The sequence below is a fragment of the Anoplophora glabripennis genome, unplaced genomic scaffold (assembly GCF_000390285.2).
Source record: "Anoplophora glabripennis isolate ALB-LARVAE unplaced genomic scaffold, Agla_2.0 scaffold225, whole genome shotgun sequence".
Lineage (NCBI taxonomy): Eukaryota > Metazoa > Arthropoda > Insecta > Coleoptera > Cerambycidae > Anoplophora > Anoplophora glabripennis.
In genome coordinates, this window is record NW_019416658.1 from 274418 (window position 1) to 293619 (window position 19202).

The following is a 19202-nucleotide window of genomic DNA, read 5'->3' on the forward strand; positions in this document are numbered from 1 at the left end:
TATGTTGTTTTTTACGTTAGTAAAGCATTTAATTTCTTGTTGATTTATCTTCGCATTAAAAATTAAACGGCGATAAAAATAACTCAGGCCGATAAAATCTTAAACCAGAAACCGGACTATACTTTTCCGAAGGTTTTAGAGGCATTGAATCCGAATCTGACATCACAATTGTAGAATTACGTCAGGTTTCGAGACATCATAAATCATAAACTAAAAGTAAAAGTGGTTAATATAAGTGGAAAATATTTTAGGTTATGTTACATCATGACGTAAGACGTAATTTTCCTCAAAAACTTGTTATACTCATTCCTGTCAAAATCCATAATTTGGCGCATTGATTTTGAAGAAGGGTGGTAGTACTTTCAGATGTCATAAGAAAAATTACCTCAAATGTAGCGAAAAACTTGCGTTTTCCGCACTTTTAGGTTAGGATATCTCTAAATAGTCCAGTCAAAATAGAGTTTGAACGTGAAACAACTATTAGTAGACATTTTATTGCACTTTATGACGGGAAAGGATGTATGTAGAATGATAAATATCAAAAAAGTAACTCAAATGAAGTGATGCTAAGTTGGCAAATTGTAAATAAGTTGCAAAATTACTTGTTCTTTTTTCACTTTTTTACTGCCCATGAAAATCTAGAAGACATATCAGAAAATTAGATATTTTATGTTGTAGACAATTAAATTACCTATAATTTAAGGTACCTGAGGTCATATTTCACCAGTTTGTTAACTGTAAAATAAATGTCGAACGCGTAAAATTCAGTTTTCGAAAATTGCACATTATTATTGCAAAATGCTATGGATGCTGATAAAAATGGAAAATACATGTATGCCAATTCGATTAATCGTGAAATTGTTGCATAAGTATTTGTTAATTCATTTCGTTCGTTTTCTTGAAACTAATTTTTAATTACTAAACGTTAATCCTAGAAGTTAATATCGTAGATATACAGGGTGTGGCGTGTATAATCTATAAAAAATAAACTACAGCTTCCTGATGATATTTGATTTGTAATAGAAAAGTATTATACGAAAAAGTTCCATCTTCGCGTTTTTTTTTTTTGTAAATCAGTTAATTTATTCAACGAAAATGAAGGCCGACCCTGTGTTATTTACTAAAAACTTTGGAAATGTCTTTATGCGACCCGAGATGCAACCTTATAATTTAAGTCGGTATAATCTAATAGTAGTAATACTAAAAGGTTAGGTTATATTGTCAAAAAATTTGTACAGTCAACTGATTTTGTATTTATATTGAATCCATTATTCACTTAATTATTAAATATCAAGCACCGTTCATCGACCCATCAGTGTTAAAAAGTGAAAGATTCCAGATAAAAGTTTTTATCTTGTAATTCCACGATAGTGACAGTGTAATTTTTATAAAGTAAAAAATAAGAATAGCGTGCCGATTATATTAAAAACGAGGTTCTTATTTCTTACTTTGCTTAATTTTTTAGTTTGTGCATAAACTAGTTTTACAATGAACCGAGAAAACAATGCATTTACTATTTCCGAGCATGTCGATATGGTGTTAGTGTATGGTGCAGCCGGAGAAAATGCGCTCGCGGCGACTAGGTTGTACCGGGAACGATGGCCACATCGTCACCCCCAATATGCAAATACAACCGTACAGTGCGCTCAGCGGCTGCGAGATACGGGAAGTTTTATTCCTCGAGGAGAAGGACGTGGTCAGCAAGTGATACTTAATGTTGAAGATGCAGTATTCGAAAATCTTGACGAAGACCCCACAATTAGTACTCGACGACTCGCACAGCAAGTAGGAACCTCATCTCGTACAGTACATCGCATCTTAAGGCGCCTGCTGTTACACCCCTATCATCTGCAACCAGTTCAACAGATTTTACCCCAAAATTGTGATCAACAAATGTGTTTTTGCAGAGGATTTTTACGGCAATGTCCCAATCAAGTAGAGTTTCCTGCTTATGTTTGTGTAACAAATGAGACATTTACCCGTGATTAAGTGAATTTCCATAATATACACATATGAGCCGATGAAAATCCTCACGCGATTAGAGAAACTCATTTTCACCATCGGTTCTCGGTAAATGTTCGGGCTGGCTTAATAGACGATGTATTTGTGGGGCCCTATTTCTTTGAAGGACTACTAAATGGACCAACATATGCTGACTTTTTGGAGAACCTGTTGCCTGAATTATTGGCTAATGTGACATTACAAGTTCGGGCACGCATGTTTTATTTTCAAGTTGGGGCTCCTCCACACAGTACTTGAGAAGTAACGACACTTTTGAATGAAATGTTTCCTAAGCGATGGATTGGACGCTTTAGTCCTGTGCCGTGGCCACCTCGGTCACCCGATCTAACTCCAATGGACTTTTATCTTTGGAGTCACTTGAAATCATTGGTTTACAATACTCCAATTGCTACGAGGGAAGAATTGCCAAACCGTATACTTGAAGCTGCCAACACAATTAGGGGAACACCTGGAATTTGGGAAAATAATCGTCAAAATTGGGTGCGTCGTCGGTGCCATGCCTGTATCCGCGCTAATGGAGATTAATTTCAACGTTTTCTCTAGAATTTTATTCCACATTTTAATGGAGTTTGTTTAGTGCACGCAGTTGGTAACTACAGATGCTTACGGATGTGGTTTTATTTGCGAACTCTTGCGGTAACAACAATGCATTTAAGATAGTAATTACTATTAATTATATTATAATAAGAAAATATCAGTTTTTTTATATCTGCTTTTCTTAGTTTGTACTTTTGCATTGAAAAATTCCCCAAAAATTGAGAAGTATCTTTCTATCTTTCAACGACGATGTTTACGCGGCTGGTGGACAGCACGTAACTCATCAAAATCCACAGCTTTTTGCAATAATAATGAGCAATTTTCGAAAACTAACTTTTCCGCATCCGACCTTTATTTACGTGGGCAGTAAAAAAATTGAAAAAACACGTAATTTTGCTACTTCTTTGAAATTTGCCAACTTAGCGTCACTTCTTTCGAGTTACTTTTTCGATATTATCATTCTACAAACTCTTCCCCATCATAAAGTGCAATAAAATGTCTACTAACAATTTTTTCAAGTTTTCAGATTTTATGATCTAAATCGACTGGAGTAAAAACCTTCAGCAATTCTGAGGTCAGATTTGGATTCATCGACTGGAAAAACCTTCAGGAAAAGAGTTATAGCCTAGTTTCTAGTTGAGTTGAGTCGCGCTTTGACTTTTCTTTGAAAGCTAAGCAACTCTAGTACATACAAATGAAATGATATCTCGGTGTACACTGAGCATAGAGAGTTGGAGGGCTCTTAGGTATTTATCATAGTAACTTGGTGAATTGAAATGTTGGTTTTGAAAATATGAATGAAAATAATAAAATATGATTTAATTTAAATATTCAGTGTTTTCGATTTGTATTTTTTTACAATCTACCGAACATACATTCAACCAAAAATGATTACCTACATTTCACTTGGCATTGTTGCTAAGCAAGATATTACTCAACAAATGCGATATAAAATATATCGTCGTCGGTCCGTTATAGGCCAGTAAAATTAGTTCAAAAAGGGGCCGCGCTTGGAAATAATTCCTGGAAAGTTGGAAATCGTTTAATCACTTTGTTTTACGTCGAAATGAAGGGATTTGAAATTTGTCCCATTTTTTCCTAGTCAGCTTTGGACGTGGCACCACGAAAACATCGAAATTTTTGGACTATTTCCAGTTTGTCGCAAATAACTCTAAAACCATCCATCCTACAGAAAAAATTATTCTGTCCTAAATTGTAGAGCACAAAATTATGCATCAACTGATGTTAAAAATTCTTTCAGTAATAAGCAAGATATGATAAGTACAAAATAGTAATTTTTTCCAACTTTTTCTAAGAACTCATAAAAACCAAAGTCAAGCCAAATATCCGTTGAATGAACTATTTCGCGTATTTAGCAATGTATAACTAGCCGAATAGTTCTGTTAAACTAATACCTTGAACATTGAATCCCATCGATATATAATTACTTACCTTTCGAGCAGATGAAATCACTTATAAAAACGCAACCGGTAAATATCATTTCTGTAAAATCTGTATCATTTGCTGCGGAATAGTAGAAATCCATATTAAAAATAAAAATAAAACTATGAAATTAACAATAATAGTCTATTTCCACATAAAAATATAAATATACAGGGTGGTATAAAAGTATGGGAAACCCAAAAAATCTCGCGGTATGCATTTTCCGAAAAAATCAAATATGGGGAAAGTTAGGATTTTTCATGGCTATTCAATGGTGACCATGCCTTGACCAGTGACCACGTGGTCATTATGGGATCAAGATGATTTTTTAAATGGGAACCCCCCCTTTTTGACACCGGAAGTGGAAAGAGCGGAAAAATTTTACGTTCAGATATGACCTTAACCATTTCATAAATTTCAAAATGGAGGCAAAATCAAGATGGCGGAAGAAATTTTTGAAAGTTAACCGATTGTCACCAAATTTTGTATACGGAGGTTTTCGAGGTCGCTGATCACGAATCCGAGATGGGATTTAAAAAATCAAGATGGCGGATCAAATATGGCGGACGAATTTTTCGAAAATCAACCGATTTGCACCAAACGCCGTATACGGAAGTTTTGGGGGTCGCTGATCAGGAATTCGAGGACAAATTTGCAAAATTCAAGATGGCGGAGGAATTTTTTGAAAATCAGTCGATTTGCATCAAAGTTGGTATAGGGCCGTTTTTGGGGTTGCTAATCACGAATGTGGGGTTAGTGACCCCCAAAACCCCCGTATATCAAATTTGATCCCCATTGATTAAATTTTAAAAAACCCATCCACCAATCTGACCTCGAATTCGTGATCAGCGGCCTCGAAAACCTCTGTATACAAAATGTGGTAACAATCGGTTAACTTTTAAAAATTTCGTCCGCCATCTTGATTTCGCCGATATTTTGAATACACAATTACAAAATAATCGTTGTGTTAATGTATATTCGATTAATTGCAGGTTATAACATCATTATTCTAAACTCTAATATCCGTGAAACTAATTTTAATTGGATAACATTACCAGATTTTGTGTTGAGTCAAATAACCAATTTCATGTTTCAGGAAAGTCGGGAAAAATTACTTTTTTTGACTTCCCATACCTTGCTCATTATTGGCGGATATAGGATAGTCAATCAACGCAGAATTTTGTGCTCTACAATTTAAGACAGAATAATTTTTCTGTAGGAAGAACGGTTTTGGAGTTATTTGCAAAAAAAGCCCAAAAATTTCGATGTTTTCGTGGTGCCAATTTGAACCTCAGTAGGAAAATTAGGACAAACTTCAAATCCCTCCATTTCGATGTAAAACAAAATGATTAAAACGATTTCCAGCTTTCCAGGAATTATTTTCAGGCAACATCCTATTTTTACTGGCCTATTATTGTAGATCACAAAAATTTATGCGGCTTAGAGTAGAAAGTGATGTGGACTTATTTATACCTAATTGTCACATCTAAAGGTATATTTTTTTACCAGAAATGCTGGAAAAAAATGTACCTCTTTTTGGAGTGGAAACACATCAAAACGGAAAATTATTTTCCGAGGACTTATTTTCTTTAAAGAAGGGTTGCGCAAAATTTATATAAAAATTGAAGAAAGACCTTAAAAATCACTTATTATGCGACTGCAATATGCAAAATAATAAGACGGAATGTTTGAACATTTTTCTCGATACCTAATCTTTAAAATGAGATGAACTTTCAAACATAAGAAAAGAAAAACAAACACTTATCAAGAAAGATTCATAATATTCATGTGAAACAGCGGATGTAGGTAAATTGATCTGATCTAATTGTGTTACAAGCAAATAAAAGAAAACTTAACCTCATCCAATCTAACCTCAGATATATTTAGAAAAAGGAAAGAAAAACTCAATATAAATCGACATAATCTAACTTGCACAGAGAAAAAAAAACGTATTAAAAAGTAAATTTTGTTCCTTATTGATTTAAGAAAAATTATTGATAAGTTTATACTTAAAGATATCTTAGTCTAAACTTAACCGTAACTTTACCCTGATCTTACCCTTAGGCTTAGTCTAGTCTCCGTGTCTTAAGACCTGACTTTAAAAGTTCCTACTTTTTAACTTCTTAGGACTAAGACTAATACCACGACATGACTTAACCTCCTCTTAAGAATTCAATGAAGACTTTTGCGCATGCCATTTATCGTGTATTAATCTTAGTCTTAAGATAGGAACTTTCAAGGTCAGGCCTTAAGTCCTCCTTAAGACTAAGACTAGGTTAGGATGTTGATAAACTAACACATTGAAATCTATATGTTTAACTTGTTAGGGCAAGGACTAAGGCTACATTAAGACTAAGTTAAGGCTAAGACTTTTTTTGTCAACTCATATAGAGGTAAACCTATTTAGATAAAAAAAATAATATAAATCTAACCTACCTAACCTCCAGGAGGAAATTTATTGAACAAAAATTCAAACCATATCAAAAAATAACTATTAATTTAAGTACCTATACATACATATAGTCAGTACCTACTATAGTAAATAGTAAATACTGCAAGAAATGAAGCATACTAAACATATACATAGAACATATGTACTAGAGTTCAAAATATTTCCTAATTTTTATAGTTACTGGTAAGTACATTAATTTGGAACTAGACATAACCCTTAAATCTAACTTTATTATTAGGTACCTACTGTCTTCGATTCTATATTTTTAAAAAGACATGGCTGTAGTTCTTTAATAAAGAACTCGTTATTCAATATACCTAATCATCATTAAATTTATTAAATAAACTCCGGATGAAATATATCCGGCGAAAAAGTAAATTTTATATTCCCATGTAATGAAAAATACTTTTAGTTGTAAATTTATATCTTAAAGTCACATTAGTATATGACATGTAGAAAACATGAATTTTAAAATACACAATTAAAATTTGAGTTCAGATCCCTTTGTATATCGAAAATCAATCAAGTTAGCCAGAATTTGAGCAAAAAAGAGCACGAGGTACCTATAAGTATTAATTAATTTATGTCTACCACTATTTAAGATTTACCCCGCAATCAACCAAATTAAGTCACCCTGTACATTATTTTATAAATACCTTTTCGCTGTACCCTCTCTTCCTGATTTCCGACACTATCCAAGGCAGCATGGGGCTGGAAAACCTCTTATCCATGGCGGTGAAGCCGTGGTACGTCACTGGAATCAATTTCATTTCGAAAAAAATGTTATACTTCGCGATCACTACGACTTATGCCGGTTTCCTAGGGGTTTCCGGACCATAATCACATGATATTTGCCTTGATCAATGTAAAAGAAAATTCCAAAACATTAGGCCTTTAATATCGGTATGATTCAGAGGAATTTAATCGCAATCACAAACACTCTGCTGCGTGGTACACTACCAACGTTTGGACAGCCGGGGGTGATTTACAACGAGGAGATAAACTGTTTTAATTTATTGCACCCGTCAAAAAAGGCATCGGTGTCGAATTTCTTAGGTTATTCGAGGGAAAACGGCGCGCAGACGGTTTGTATCGGCGACAAACGGGAACTTATTGATCGGATCGAAGTGGCTGTGTGAACGAGAACAAATGAAAATCAATGGGATTGTTGAAAATGGGTAATAAACCGTATAATAACACTCTATTGTGTTCAGTTTACCGCAAGGTTAATTGCTGCGATTCTTAACGCCAACGTCACATCTTCAAACACTTATTGCTTCTAATCCAAACCCTAACCTCGACCATATCCCTCACTCGAATTAAAGTGCTTGGTCTACGGTTGATTAAATGGGGACATTATAATTTGAATATGCAACTTGATATATATAGCACAACCGGTTCTGCAACATTAATCTTGGCTATAAACACGCTTCAGTCACCGCTCATGTTTCTTTCTTCGCCGTACTGATGCCTACCGTCGATTGTTATAAACAAACTGAAACAAACGGATGTATGTATGTAAACAAAGGCGGTGCCTGGGGGCAGGTATTAATTTCTATTTGTCCTAGCAGGGGCGGACTCAGTGTTGTCCTCATAATGAGAAAGTCCTCAAGATGTTGAATCCATCTCCAAATCTATTTTAATAAACTTTGACCATTATAACAATAATAAAACTTGGTTCCATACAAATCAAACTTGATATATTATAAAAGACTATGAAAATATTATTACCATCGATAACACTTAAAATCAAATTTAAACTTGACAAAATGGTTACAGACAGGTAGTATGTACATACATACCTACATATACTGTTTATGAAATAAAAATTTTAAATAATTATAATACGACTCTGTTCCAATACTAATATTGTCAGAGCATTTACTGCTGTATAGGCAGCACGTATTACTTTGAACTGTAAGTAAAGTTGCAGAAGAAAGAAATATTTTATTAAGTTTAGTGTCATCTCGTCAACTGTCAACAGTGTCAACTTCCTTGTTTGTTTGTGGTTTTTAGTTTTTGTGAATGAATAGTCACTGTCACTAGTTCGTTTTAGAGAAGTTTAATTTTAAGTTATTTTATTTAGTAGATGAAATATGGATTTAGCAAAGGTGCCTAACGACAAGAAGCTTAACCTGTGCAGGTGGTATTTCAGAGGTAACTTGGCTGTCACAAAAGTGAGGTTAGTCCCTTCACCTCTTCATGTTTTAGTTGGATGTGCTCTTTTGCCCTTCGTGTGGACCATTAACGCTATTTGGTTCTACAATGAAGCATTCAGGAAGCCCGAATATGAAGAACAGAAACAAATTAGGAAATGTAAGTGAAATAATTGTTATATTTACGAGTGCTGTAACAGCTTTAACTTTTAGATGTTATCTTCTCTGCGATTGGATCAGCGATTTGGTTCATGTTGTTAGTTACATGGGTTACCATTTTCCAGTTGAACAGAGCTAGTTGGGGTGCTTTTGCCGATCACATATCGTTCATTATACCCGTGGGAACTCCTTAATTAGTTTATGTCATTGTAAGATTTAAGTTATTGAAGCTACATCGCTTTAGCAGTGTATTGTACATTTTAATGTAAACTACTAATTAAAATGTACAAGATTTTTGTTTCAACATTTAATTATTTTTTAGTATTAAATAAAATTTTTAAATTAACCTGAAATGTTTGTAATGCCTCGGAAGTAGGTAAAAAAAAGTCTTTTATAAATAAATAAATATACTTTATCATTGTCTAGAATTATACATAATTAAATTATTTTCTTTGAAGTTTTGTTACAATTATTATTAAACAAAAGTTGAGATGTAATGACAAAATATGTGAAACCCTAAAATAATAATAATAAACAATTTTACTATTATCAACATAAAGTTTATGAATGTTGTAAAGATGGCCTATAAAATAATTTTGACAAGCAAATACATTAGAGAGGCAATATAAAAGTATAATAAAACAACGAATGATACAAGAAATTCACTAATTTCTGTAGATTTAAAAAAATACCTTTGTGTCTCATACTGATTTCCTTTTGGCATAAAGTTAAGAGTACTTATTTTCCATTTTTATAAGGTTTTTTCGGTTCTCAAAATGTGTGTGTGGTTAAATATCAACCAGAATTACGAAAGTGGTACTAAAAATGGAAAATATCCCACTTCTGATTTACGGAATGCTATCTAAGACAAATTAATACTAATGCGACAGATTTACAAGAAAAATTAACTAATTTGTTAAAAAGATGGATGCACATTTTGAAGTTAGATACCCATAACTAAGATAACAATAACGGTGCAAAATATAATTTATCTATTTAACAAAAACAATAACAAATAAACTGTATAATTTATAAATATACTAAGGTAACACAAAAAAACAAGTTTGTACTGATTGTTCAAAAAATGAATGCAAAATCTCGGTTTTAAAATATACTCTGCAATTAATGGTGCATTTTGTGCAATTATATATAATTATGTTATGATTAAAATATAAACAAACGTTTTTTAATTTTCGTCAACATACATTAAAAAAAATTATAAATGCATATCACTTTATATAAAATACAACCCAGTAAGAATTTATTCTGGTAAATAACTTGTTTATTTCTTTATTTTCTAATACCAATTCACATGTTACATTGTACTATTCAGTGAGGCAAGATTCAGACGCTTACAGAATAAAAAAATTTAAACATCCAACATCTCTAAAAGTTGTAATAAAATACGTACTCGATATCTATACACATATAAATACAATTAAATATGTTCTAATAAATCTGATTTGATTATCACATACATCGAATAGTATTAGAAATTAATTTAATAAACGCTAGGAACATTACTCTATCCGTATCCCGGCCCTGCGTGCGTTCCTATACTTAACAAACTCGTGCTTTGCCAGTCGCAACAGTAAAATAAAAGCTAGAATGTCAGAAATCATCAGCATCAGGAAGACGCTCTCCCAACCGTAGCCGGAAACGAACCCGGCCAAGAGAGGTCCAATGGCAGCACCTGAAAAAATAAACGTGTCGAGCAGAAATTTCACCAACACGACAAAATACACCTACCGATGGACCCCGTTCCGTCAATAATAGCCGCGACGGTAGCCAACGCCTTGGAGTTGCCTTCCAAGCTGTGGTGGGTACCCAATTCCGCAGCGACAGCAGTCGTGATCAACGCATAAGGCCCGTTCACCAACAACCCCACTATCACCAGCAGTATCATGTTCAAGCCCAAGTTGACGGTACTTAATTTCTGGTACACCACTAGCTGAAAGGTTGGTAAAAATTAAAACGCTTCAGTAGACTCGTTTACGATACTAACCATTGGGGCGGTGAGCACCAACATCACGGAACAAGTAATAGCTGGCATGTCCGTCTTATCGCTAACTACCCCGGCTATGATGGCACCCGCTATACCACCAACATCGTATAACGTCGACATGTCCGCGCTTAGCGTGGCGCCCATGGTCGCTGCGCAGAGAAATTAACATCAAGAAGGCTCATTTGTAAACAAAAGATATATTGAGAGTCGTTTGTTTCAAGGTTGAGTAGATTTTTGTCTCGGATACTTACTGGAAGCGTTCACATACAACGGAAGCCAATAGAGGAAAGTGTAACCGACTAATTTGGAGAAGAACAACGCCAGTGAGAATTCTACGACGCCTGGTATGCAGCAGGCATTGAAGAATCCGATGGCCTGTTCGTTTCTTTCGGGGGATGAACGAGGCAGAAGGTGAGTCCTTTCTGTTATCCTACGTTGGACCTCCTGAAACGAACTCCGGTTACATATCGGATACTTGAAATGGAAAAAAATACACAGCTACCAGAAACATCTGCTACGGAACACCCAAAGCACAAATTTTGGAACTAAAAGGAAACATTCTTATTTTTCAAACAGAGTGTTTATTTAATGCCATAAATTTAGAAAATTTGTATTAAATTTAAATATATTTGCAAAAAATGCTTTTATTTTAAATCATTTCACACTACGAATTAGAACTACATATTAAAAACACTCTGCATACTGTAAAAGGTGGTACATTTCATTGTGTTTAAAATTGCAAGGTAATACAGGGTGTTTTGGAAATATATGCAAAAAATAGAGTGATTCTACTCTTAAAAATAATTATGGATTAAGAGTTTTTTTCACATTTGAAAGGGACTATTTGCCGGATGGTTACCAAGTTACCAGATTACAGTTCTTGACGTTTCGAAGCATATCGCTCTTCTCTTCAGAAGAAACTTTGGCAAGCCAAACAAAATTCTATAAGAGTTTAAATTATCGTACACTTTTATTTGAGGATTTTTCAGCTTAAAGATAATCAAAAAATCTTACAAATCAATGACATTAATGTTTCCTAGAAAAAAAATCATTCCCATTCTGATCCTGGTAAATTATTATTAAGGCACGACATTTTTAGTTCGTTTCCATTAACATACAGCTAGGTAGATATGCCACGCCGCCGCGCCACTAGGAATAACAATTAAAACCAGAATCGACAATAATCGTCATTCTATCGACAGCAGTGGGTAGGTAGTATCCGGTCACGTTGCGTCGCAGCATATCAGATATATGTTTTTTGTTCTTTCTTTAATGACGAGATTTTTTGTGTCTTAAAAAAATAAATACATAGGTATGTCGAAATTAAGTACCAGCAAACAACTGTTTCTGCACGCATTACATCTTATAACAGAAACAATTCATCGACGTTACCCAAATGTAGATGAATTAATAGCAGTGTTTCTCAAATCCCTGAAACGTATTCGTCAATTCCACCAACAGTGTCCTGGCATTCCAGAACCTCCCAAACCCATTCTTATACAATGGGGGGCATGGTTAGAGGCATCATTTCATTATTTTCAACATTTTCAAAAAATAAAATCTGTAATTTTATAATTCGATGCCAAAGAATCGGAAGAGCCAAATAAAATTTCAAGATAATCGAGTTGAAGCATAGTTGGAAAATATTCACAGCAATTACATTCCAATTGCTGACGCTTTAAAAAACTTACAAAATACTGCATTATCATTAGATGAATCACTGGAAATAGTAGATGACATACAAATAGTGCTATATGCCTTAAGTGACGAGAAAAGTGTTTGCGTCAAAGACAAATTTGATGTTTTAAGAAAAAATCCAGATTTCTCTAGATTAAGACACCTTCACAGCAATTGTGCTCCCACGGATTCATTAACTGCTTTTAGAAATTACTTCAAATATGCACCTATAACATCATTAGATGTCGACCAATCGTTTTCGTTATATAAGAAAATTTTTTCTCCATTGTGGATATCGCTTAAAGAATTTACTGCGGAGACATATGTAATGTTACAGATATTTGTCAGAGCTCATCCAGATTTTTAATACGGAACCGGATAATCATTCTACAATATTATAAAATGATTTATTATAAATGCACTAGGTGCGCGGACGCCCCTGCTTTCAAACTGAAATATCATGAAATATTATTCGATTATGATTTGGCAAATTTTTTTGTATAAAACAAAACCTCTGTTTATTTTTAAACCTTGTCCTGTTTACACTACAAGAAACTGCATTTAACTCATTTTTTGGATTGTCTCAAAACAATTTTTTTTGGAAATGGTCAATTTTATCGACTTGGAGGAATAAGACAATGATTTTTAACAATTTTTAGTATTAACCTGTTTCTTTATTTTGAAGAACCGCAAATAAAAAAGTCATGTATTCTCCTCTATTGAACAAAAGGCATTTCGCTCGTTACAGCTGTAGAATTTTGATATTTTTTTGGTAGATGTAGTTTGGTGTAGGAAACAACTTCTAGATGTCACATCCATCAGTGAATTACACCCCTACTATCTAGTGTTTATATAAGAACATTCGTCAGAAGAATCACTAAACAGTCTGATTTCGATCTTATTAATTTTCAACAATACATCAGCAATGCCATTGGTTATACGACTAACAAACGATTTAACTAATTAGATGTATGTGTACTGACATTTATGTCATTGCTACTCAGTGCCTACTGGGACAAAACATTACTTTGTAAAGTTGTTACGATGTCAATTGGAACCTGTAAATCTTAAAGCACAGGACCGTATGCCCTTCTCCAGAAATTTCTTTCTATGCGGTGACCATGATGTGTCTCGTAATTTATACTCGAATAGCAATTCGGCGAGTCCGGGTATTGGTAAACTAGTACGCCTGATGTAGAATTGACAGCGGCACGCTGGTCAACAAAGCAAACCTGTATTGGTCCACTAGGTCGTAAATAATTTTTTTGAATGGTACACGGGTTCACTTAGCTTTGCCGCTTTGCCAATGCAGTGCGGAGCATTGCTTGGCCGGGTATGTTGTTGGTATAATATGTATTATTTATTAGTTGATATTATTTGTTCATGTCGTAACCAGTAAAGGGTAAGTTATTAAAATAAATGTTATATGTAATTATCTAGTAATTTAGTGTGGCTCTCTGGAGACTCTTTGAAACGGATAACGAAATAACTTGGAAAAATCTCCAAATAGTGGAACCGGTCGAAAGTATCGAAACAAACTTAGAGTTTAAAAACAAAGATTTACACGTAAAAAGTCAACGTATTATATTAAATATATATGAATGTTTGAAAATTGAAAATAGTGAACAATGTGATAAAAAAGTTAAGAAATGTATTAACGAATTAATTAAGATATCAAAAACGACAATTTATAGCGTAATTAATAAAGAAAGATTGATCTCGGTACAAAGAGGAAACGGAAAAATACAAAATTAAAGAAAATTGACGATGTTACCAGATGTAATGTGGCGCACAATTTATAATATGTATAAAGAAAATAAAGTTCCTTCTTTAAAAATGATTCGAGATAAATTAAGCGATTATCTTGATATTACAATGCGATTTTAAACATAAAAGACTTGACAATGGTATGGTAATTATATGGTAATATAGCTCGGAATATAGTATATCTAGACGAGACAGGGCTAAATTTTTCTGGACGTCTATGAATTCCGTAGAATTTATGAGTTAAATGTTTTTATGCGGTTCCAATTGAGATCGTAACTATACAAATTTGTACTTACTGACACAGCACAACATACTAATCATACTTTCACAATACTTAAGAGACTAGTAGGTTAATCTGTTAGTAGGTACAAATACTTTGTGCCAGAAGGCATTGAATAGCAGTGACATTGACTTTATAGGTTATATCTCATCATATTCAAAATATGTTGGAGAATTAGTATAATCGTTTGTTGGTCCTTTTATCGTTTATCATCGATGATAATAAGTGTACCAAATCTGTAAGCCTAAACTAAAAAAATTATGGTAAAATGCTGCTTTAAAAAAAAGTTCATAGGAACTATTATTTTCAAGAGTAGAATCGCCAAAATTTTTAACAACTATTTCCAAAATGCCCCGTATAAGCGGTGTGACGGCAAGGTGAATGACCTGGGGGTAACAAAAAGCGAAAGTGTGGTACACTGATTCCCAAAAAAAATAAAAAAATTGACACTTACAGAATTGTCATCGGCCATATAGCGAGAACGATTTATGACAGCCTACAAAATGTAACAAAGCGTATAAGCATCAATAAAAACGTTTCTTTAATGACGTAGACAAATCAGAAAAAAAATAAGTGCCAAACCTACAGGATAATTGGCCTGATTGGTGAAGTTTCATTTTACATTGGCATGGGCGTAGCTAGGGGGGGAGGCGCAGGGGTGTGCACGATCCACCCCAGAAAGTCTGGTGCACACCCCAGAAAAAAAGATTTAATATTATCATCTTTGTCATATCGGTAAAAGTCACTAACTGTCTGACCTGAATCAAAATGTGTTCAAATTTCATATCGGTAAGTTGCTGATTGCGAGAGCATTTTTTTGCAACCCTGGGCCCACCCCAAGAAAAATTTGTAGCTACGCCCATGTACATTGGCCGTGGTTTCGAAAAATAAATAAATAGTGTATGATCGGGAGAACTTTTATGATGTAATGTAGCAAAGTTATGATACACGAGAGGGTTAGCATAAAACGTGAAAGTCGGCATTGAACTGTAAATAAATAACATATAATAACGATTAAAGTATAATTAGAAACCGGGAATACATAATATGCACTGATTCTGCTTCAGCCTGTAGATAGGCAACATTTAATCCACATCCCCTGTGATAATAGTATCTCCTCATTCTAATTGTAAGGATTAGCCCAGGAGTCGGAGACTTGTGTGGGAGAGGGGGCGGCATATTATTATGATGAAGGAATGAGAGAAATCTGAAAAACTAACAATAATCAGGGGGGTGGTCAAACGCTGACCGGTATCAATCTCTCACATTGACCCAAGCCAACGTTTTTCCACCCTACCATACCCGCAGAGAGGGTGCCTAATTCCTTTCTATGAATACAGCTGATCTACGGTGTTGGTGCCACAGGAATCGAACCCGCGACAGTTGCATTCATCAATTCAAGTATTAACGCTTCGAACCACTGGATCACGAACCGTGTGTGATTCAATAAGATTCTACGAATATGAATGGCCTTTTTTCCATGTTTATTATTATCTCGTCGTGTTTTTAACTGTTTAACTTACACGATACCTTTAGACCACATTTTTTGTGCGATTTATGTGATACCGTGATATTATTGAAAGAACTGTAAATAGTTTTCTGCTTTAAATATTTTTGTTGTTACATTTACTCTAAGAACAGTTGTCCTGACTTGCACGAATCAGAACCGACCCTAATACATAAAAAAAGAACATCTAAAAACAGTAAATTATTAAATCACCTGTTCGCCTATAAGAATTTCAGAATCATCAACGTCAGAACTGATACCCGACGATACCTCACCGCTGCTCGAGTTGTTCGCCACCTGGTTTTCCAACAGCCTTTCCCGTTTCTGAAAAAATCCCACGTTATCCGATATACTCTACCGCATACCGACTTCCTACCAAACAACTCCTCCTATTATCCGCCACTACACACCCGACGTCGCTGGGATTGACCACCAGGAATAAATAAATCACGAAACCTGCCACTCCTATATACAAACCGGGCATAACGAAAGACAACGCCCAGTCCACTTCGACATACTCCGCCGCTATTAAGGACCCTATGGAAAAAAATTCAAGCTGAACCCGAAAAGTTTCTGGACATTCAAAAACACTTTTTATTGTTACCTAGGATGTTCCCTATGCTGGTGTGAGAATTCCAGAGACCGAAGATCAGCCCCCGCTTCTCCTTCCCGAACCAATTACTCATGACGGAGACCACACCGGGCCAACCCGTTGTCTGGAAAATTCCCGCCAAAGCCTGAAATTAATAACGATAACTCAATGTATCCCGACTTTTTTTATGTTTACTTGCCTGTACGACTATGTAATAAGAGAAATGGTGTATGTTATATGTCTTGGCTAGGCCAAAGAGATAGCAGAATATGCCGGACATTATCATGCCGAGGCTCAGGAAATACCTCAGGTTAACTCTATCAGCGATGAAACCTGAAAGGAACATTGCGGCCGCGTAGGAAAAGAGGAAGGCGGAATCCAATTCGCCCAGCATCTGGGCAGCGTTTGCATCAGTGCCATCTAGAAGGAAAAATGCGCATTATATTAATTAATAGACTGTTTTGGAGAATTTTATAATACAACACGATAGTTCGATTGACTTTATTTGACTTTACAAATGAAACGCAAACACGAGAATTGTTTTCAATAAGTTTGGATTTGTTATTGATAACATTATCTACTAACATTTCGTATAAATTAATCCCCAGACTCTGATAAACTATTTTACTGCGAGACTTCCCAAAACAATTTCGAAATTCTTGCAAATATAAAAATATATACCACTCCCTTCTTTCTACATTAAAATTTTCATTGTCCACAATTTTATATTACGGAGATAAGGAGTGCGTGCAAGCAAATTAACATATTAAGTGATAACAAGCTGTAAAAACTGATAATTATATACTCGCTCCTATTATCTTGAATATATGTAATGAGTCGTTTTATCACTAGCGTGTTTTAAATAACATGTTAAATAACACAATGTAATTAAAATTCCTTACTGAAGGGGGCCCAGTCGCACCAATGGTCTGGAGGGCTTGATGTAGACGGCAGAGATAAACCGCTACAGTTTCTATGTAATACCGTTTTCACAACGGAAATGGGTTTTCTCGACAAATGATAGCACATATACGCAATGTACGTCAAAAACGCTACACTTGCTCGGTAACTGAAACAAAAAAACACGTTAATATTCCGGGTCTCTAAAATTCAAATTTCGATTTACCATATCTCTCTGTTAAAATGGAACCTGGGACAACACTTGTCGGTCAATTTTTGCAATATTCGGACTCCTAGAGGCACTTCGTTGTACATCAAGCTCATTTTAATTTTCCTTCTAAAGTATCTAAATATGTAGAAGACGTCACAAAACATAAACTCGCAGGGTCCTGCGGGGACATGAAAAAAATCAGGCTACACACAAAGAAAATTCGGGGAAACATAACCTTGTACGTAGGCTAAACGGATTTTTTAACTGATACTTACCTTAGACAAGTGGCACAAGGAAAGTAAAATAAAACGTTGATTATTTTTCCAATAACTAAATCATTTTCGTACAGTTATTGTTGTTGTTACGTGACAAATCTGTTAAACGTTATCATTACTTGACAGTGACATTGACGGCAAAAGTGACAAATCTGAAAGCGCGTAGGCGGTAGACAGCGTGAACGGTAGGTGCATGATAGGTCTTGTTTGGTTTAAATGAACTACCTCGTTATATGTAAATTACTCCTTGTATAAAATCCTTGCTCTCTGCTTATTTCCTTTGAGGTAGTCACAATTCATATTATTTTACTATTGAATACCGTGGAAAAAACAAAAAGTAAGTATATTTAACTAATTCCATCTTTGTACGGACGACAATGCAGAATTGCAACAAAAAGGACCAAGGATTTATGACGTAAGCAAGGTAATCGAATGAAAATGCAGACCACACATCCAACCAATCACGGTGCAGCCCTGAATGGCGTAAGGGTTTGGTTAATAGCCCCTCTACAACCCCCTTGATGGAATCAACTCCGGAGTCGATGCATCAGGAGTTTCTATGTGATATTTGTGCTCATTTTCCGTGTCGCGGCGCAGTAGCATGTCAGAATGAAATCCTGACAATTCATCGACGTCGTCATTTGAATGACGTCAACTGAAAAGGGAGGGCATAGCCGTGGTGGCAGGTTTCAGTACTGAAATGCATTCGTTTACCGGGTTTTAAAACATAAGTACATACCTAGTTTTAATTTAACGAAATCGATTTGAAATACAAATTAAAAAATGTCTCTCATTCAACAATTAATTGCGTCATGAAATGGAGAAAATTGGGAATTAGTAATTTTAAAAAGAGCACTTTAAAATGCATTTTAAAATAAATTATACATTTTTGTATATTTTAATAGAAAAGAAAAAGTCATTTACTGTATACTTTTTTTACTAATAAATATTAATGGTGATCTCATATTGTGTCTATGAAACTACGCCACTGTTTCTTGAAAGGGTATTATAATAAATAAACGCCGTACCACTTTATGTGCAGCGTAATTATAGGTATTTTATCAATTCCATGTAGTGCGTCATAGTACCAACGTCTTTATCAGAAAAAAAAGTCATACTTGGCATTCTAGCATGCAGTTAATAATTTATTCATTATTAAAACTCCAACACCCGTCAGATAACAATCGCCTAGACAGAAAATAGAAACGTGTAAAATTTA

The 19202-nt window shown here is 34.6% G+C and overlaps 3 protein-coding genes across 4 annotated transcripts in view; 1 reads left to right on the forward strand and 2 right to left on the reverse strand.

The window, feature by feature from the left end:
- LOC108908022 (TBC1 domain family member 1) overlaps positions 1–7918 on the reverse strand; it is a 115103-nt gene extending 107185 nt beyond the window's left edge. Inside the window, exon 1 of the mRNA XM_018711919.2 lies at positions 7111–7918. Coding sequence (XP_018567435.1) covers positions 7111–7224 — 114 coding nt within the window. The 5' untranslated portion in view covers positions 7225–7918. The remainder of the gene's footprint in view (positions 1–7110) is intronic.
- Positions 7919–8420: 502 nt separating this feature from the next.
- Positions 8421–9080, forward strand: LOC108908030 (gamma-secretase subunit pen-2). Its single transcript, XM_018711933.1, has 3 exons — positions 8421–8611; positions 8666–8770; positions 8824–9080. The coding sequence occupies exons 1-3, from the start codon at positions 8551–8553 to the stop codon at positions 8961–8963; spliced, it is 306 nt and encodes a 101-aa protein (XP_018567449.1). The 5' UTR covers positions 8421–8550; the 3' UTR covers positions 8964–9080.
- A 162-nt stretch (positions 9081–9242) lies between these two features.
- LOC108908031 (glucose-6-phosphate exchanger SLC37A2) lies at positions 9243–18123 on the reverse strand. 2 transcript variants are annotated; one of them, XM_018711934.1, is made up of 12 exons: positions 17984–18123; positions 17724–17886; positions 17500–17666; positions 16797–17017; positions 16610–16742; positions 16382–16542; positions 16219–16329; positions 14953–14994; positions 11026–11218; positions 10775–10923; positions 10519–10720; positions 9243–10462 (listed from the first exon to the last, which is right to left on the reverse strand). In XM_018711934.1, exons 2-12 carry the CDS (start codon positions 17870–17872, stop codon positions 10290–10292), a joined length of 1701 nt encoding a protein of 566 aa, XP_018567450.1. In that variant the 5' UTR covers positions 17873–17886; positions 17984–18123; the 3' UTR covers positions 9243–10289. The 2 variants fall into 2 exon arrangements, with proteins under 2 accessions (XP_018567450.1, XP_018567451.1); XM_018711935.1 differs by lacking the exon at positions 14953–14994.
- Between the last annotated feature and the right edge of the window lie 1079 nt (positions 18124–19202).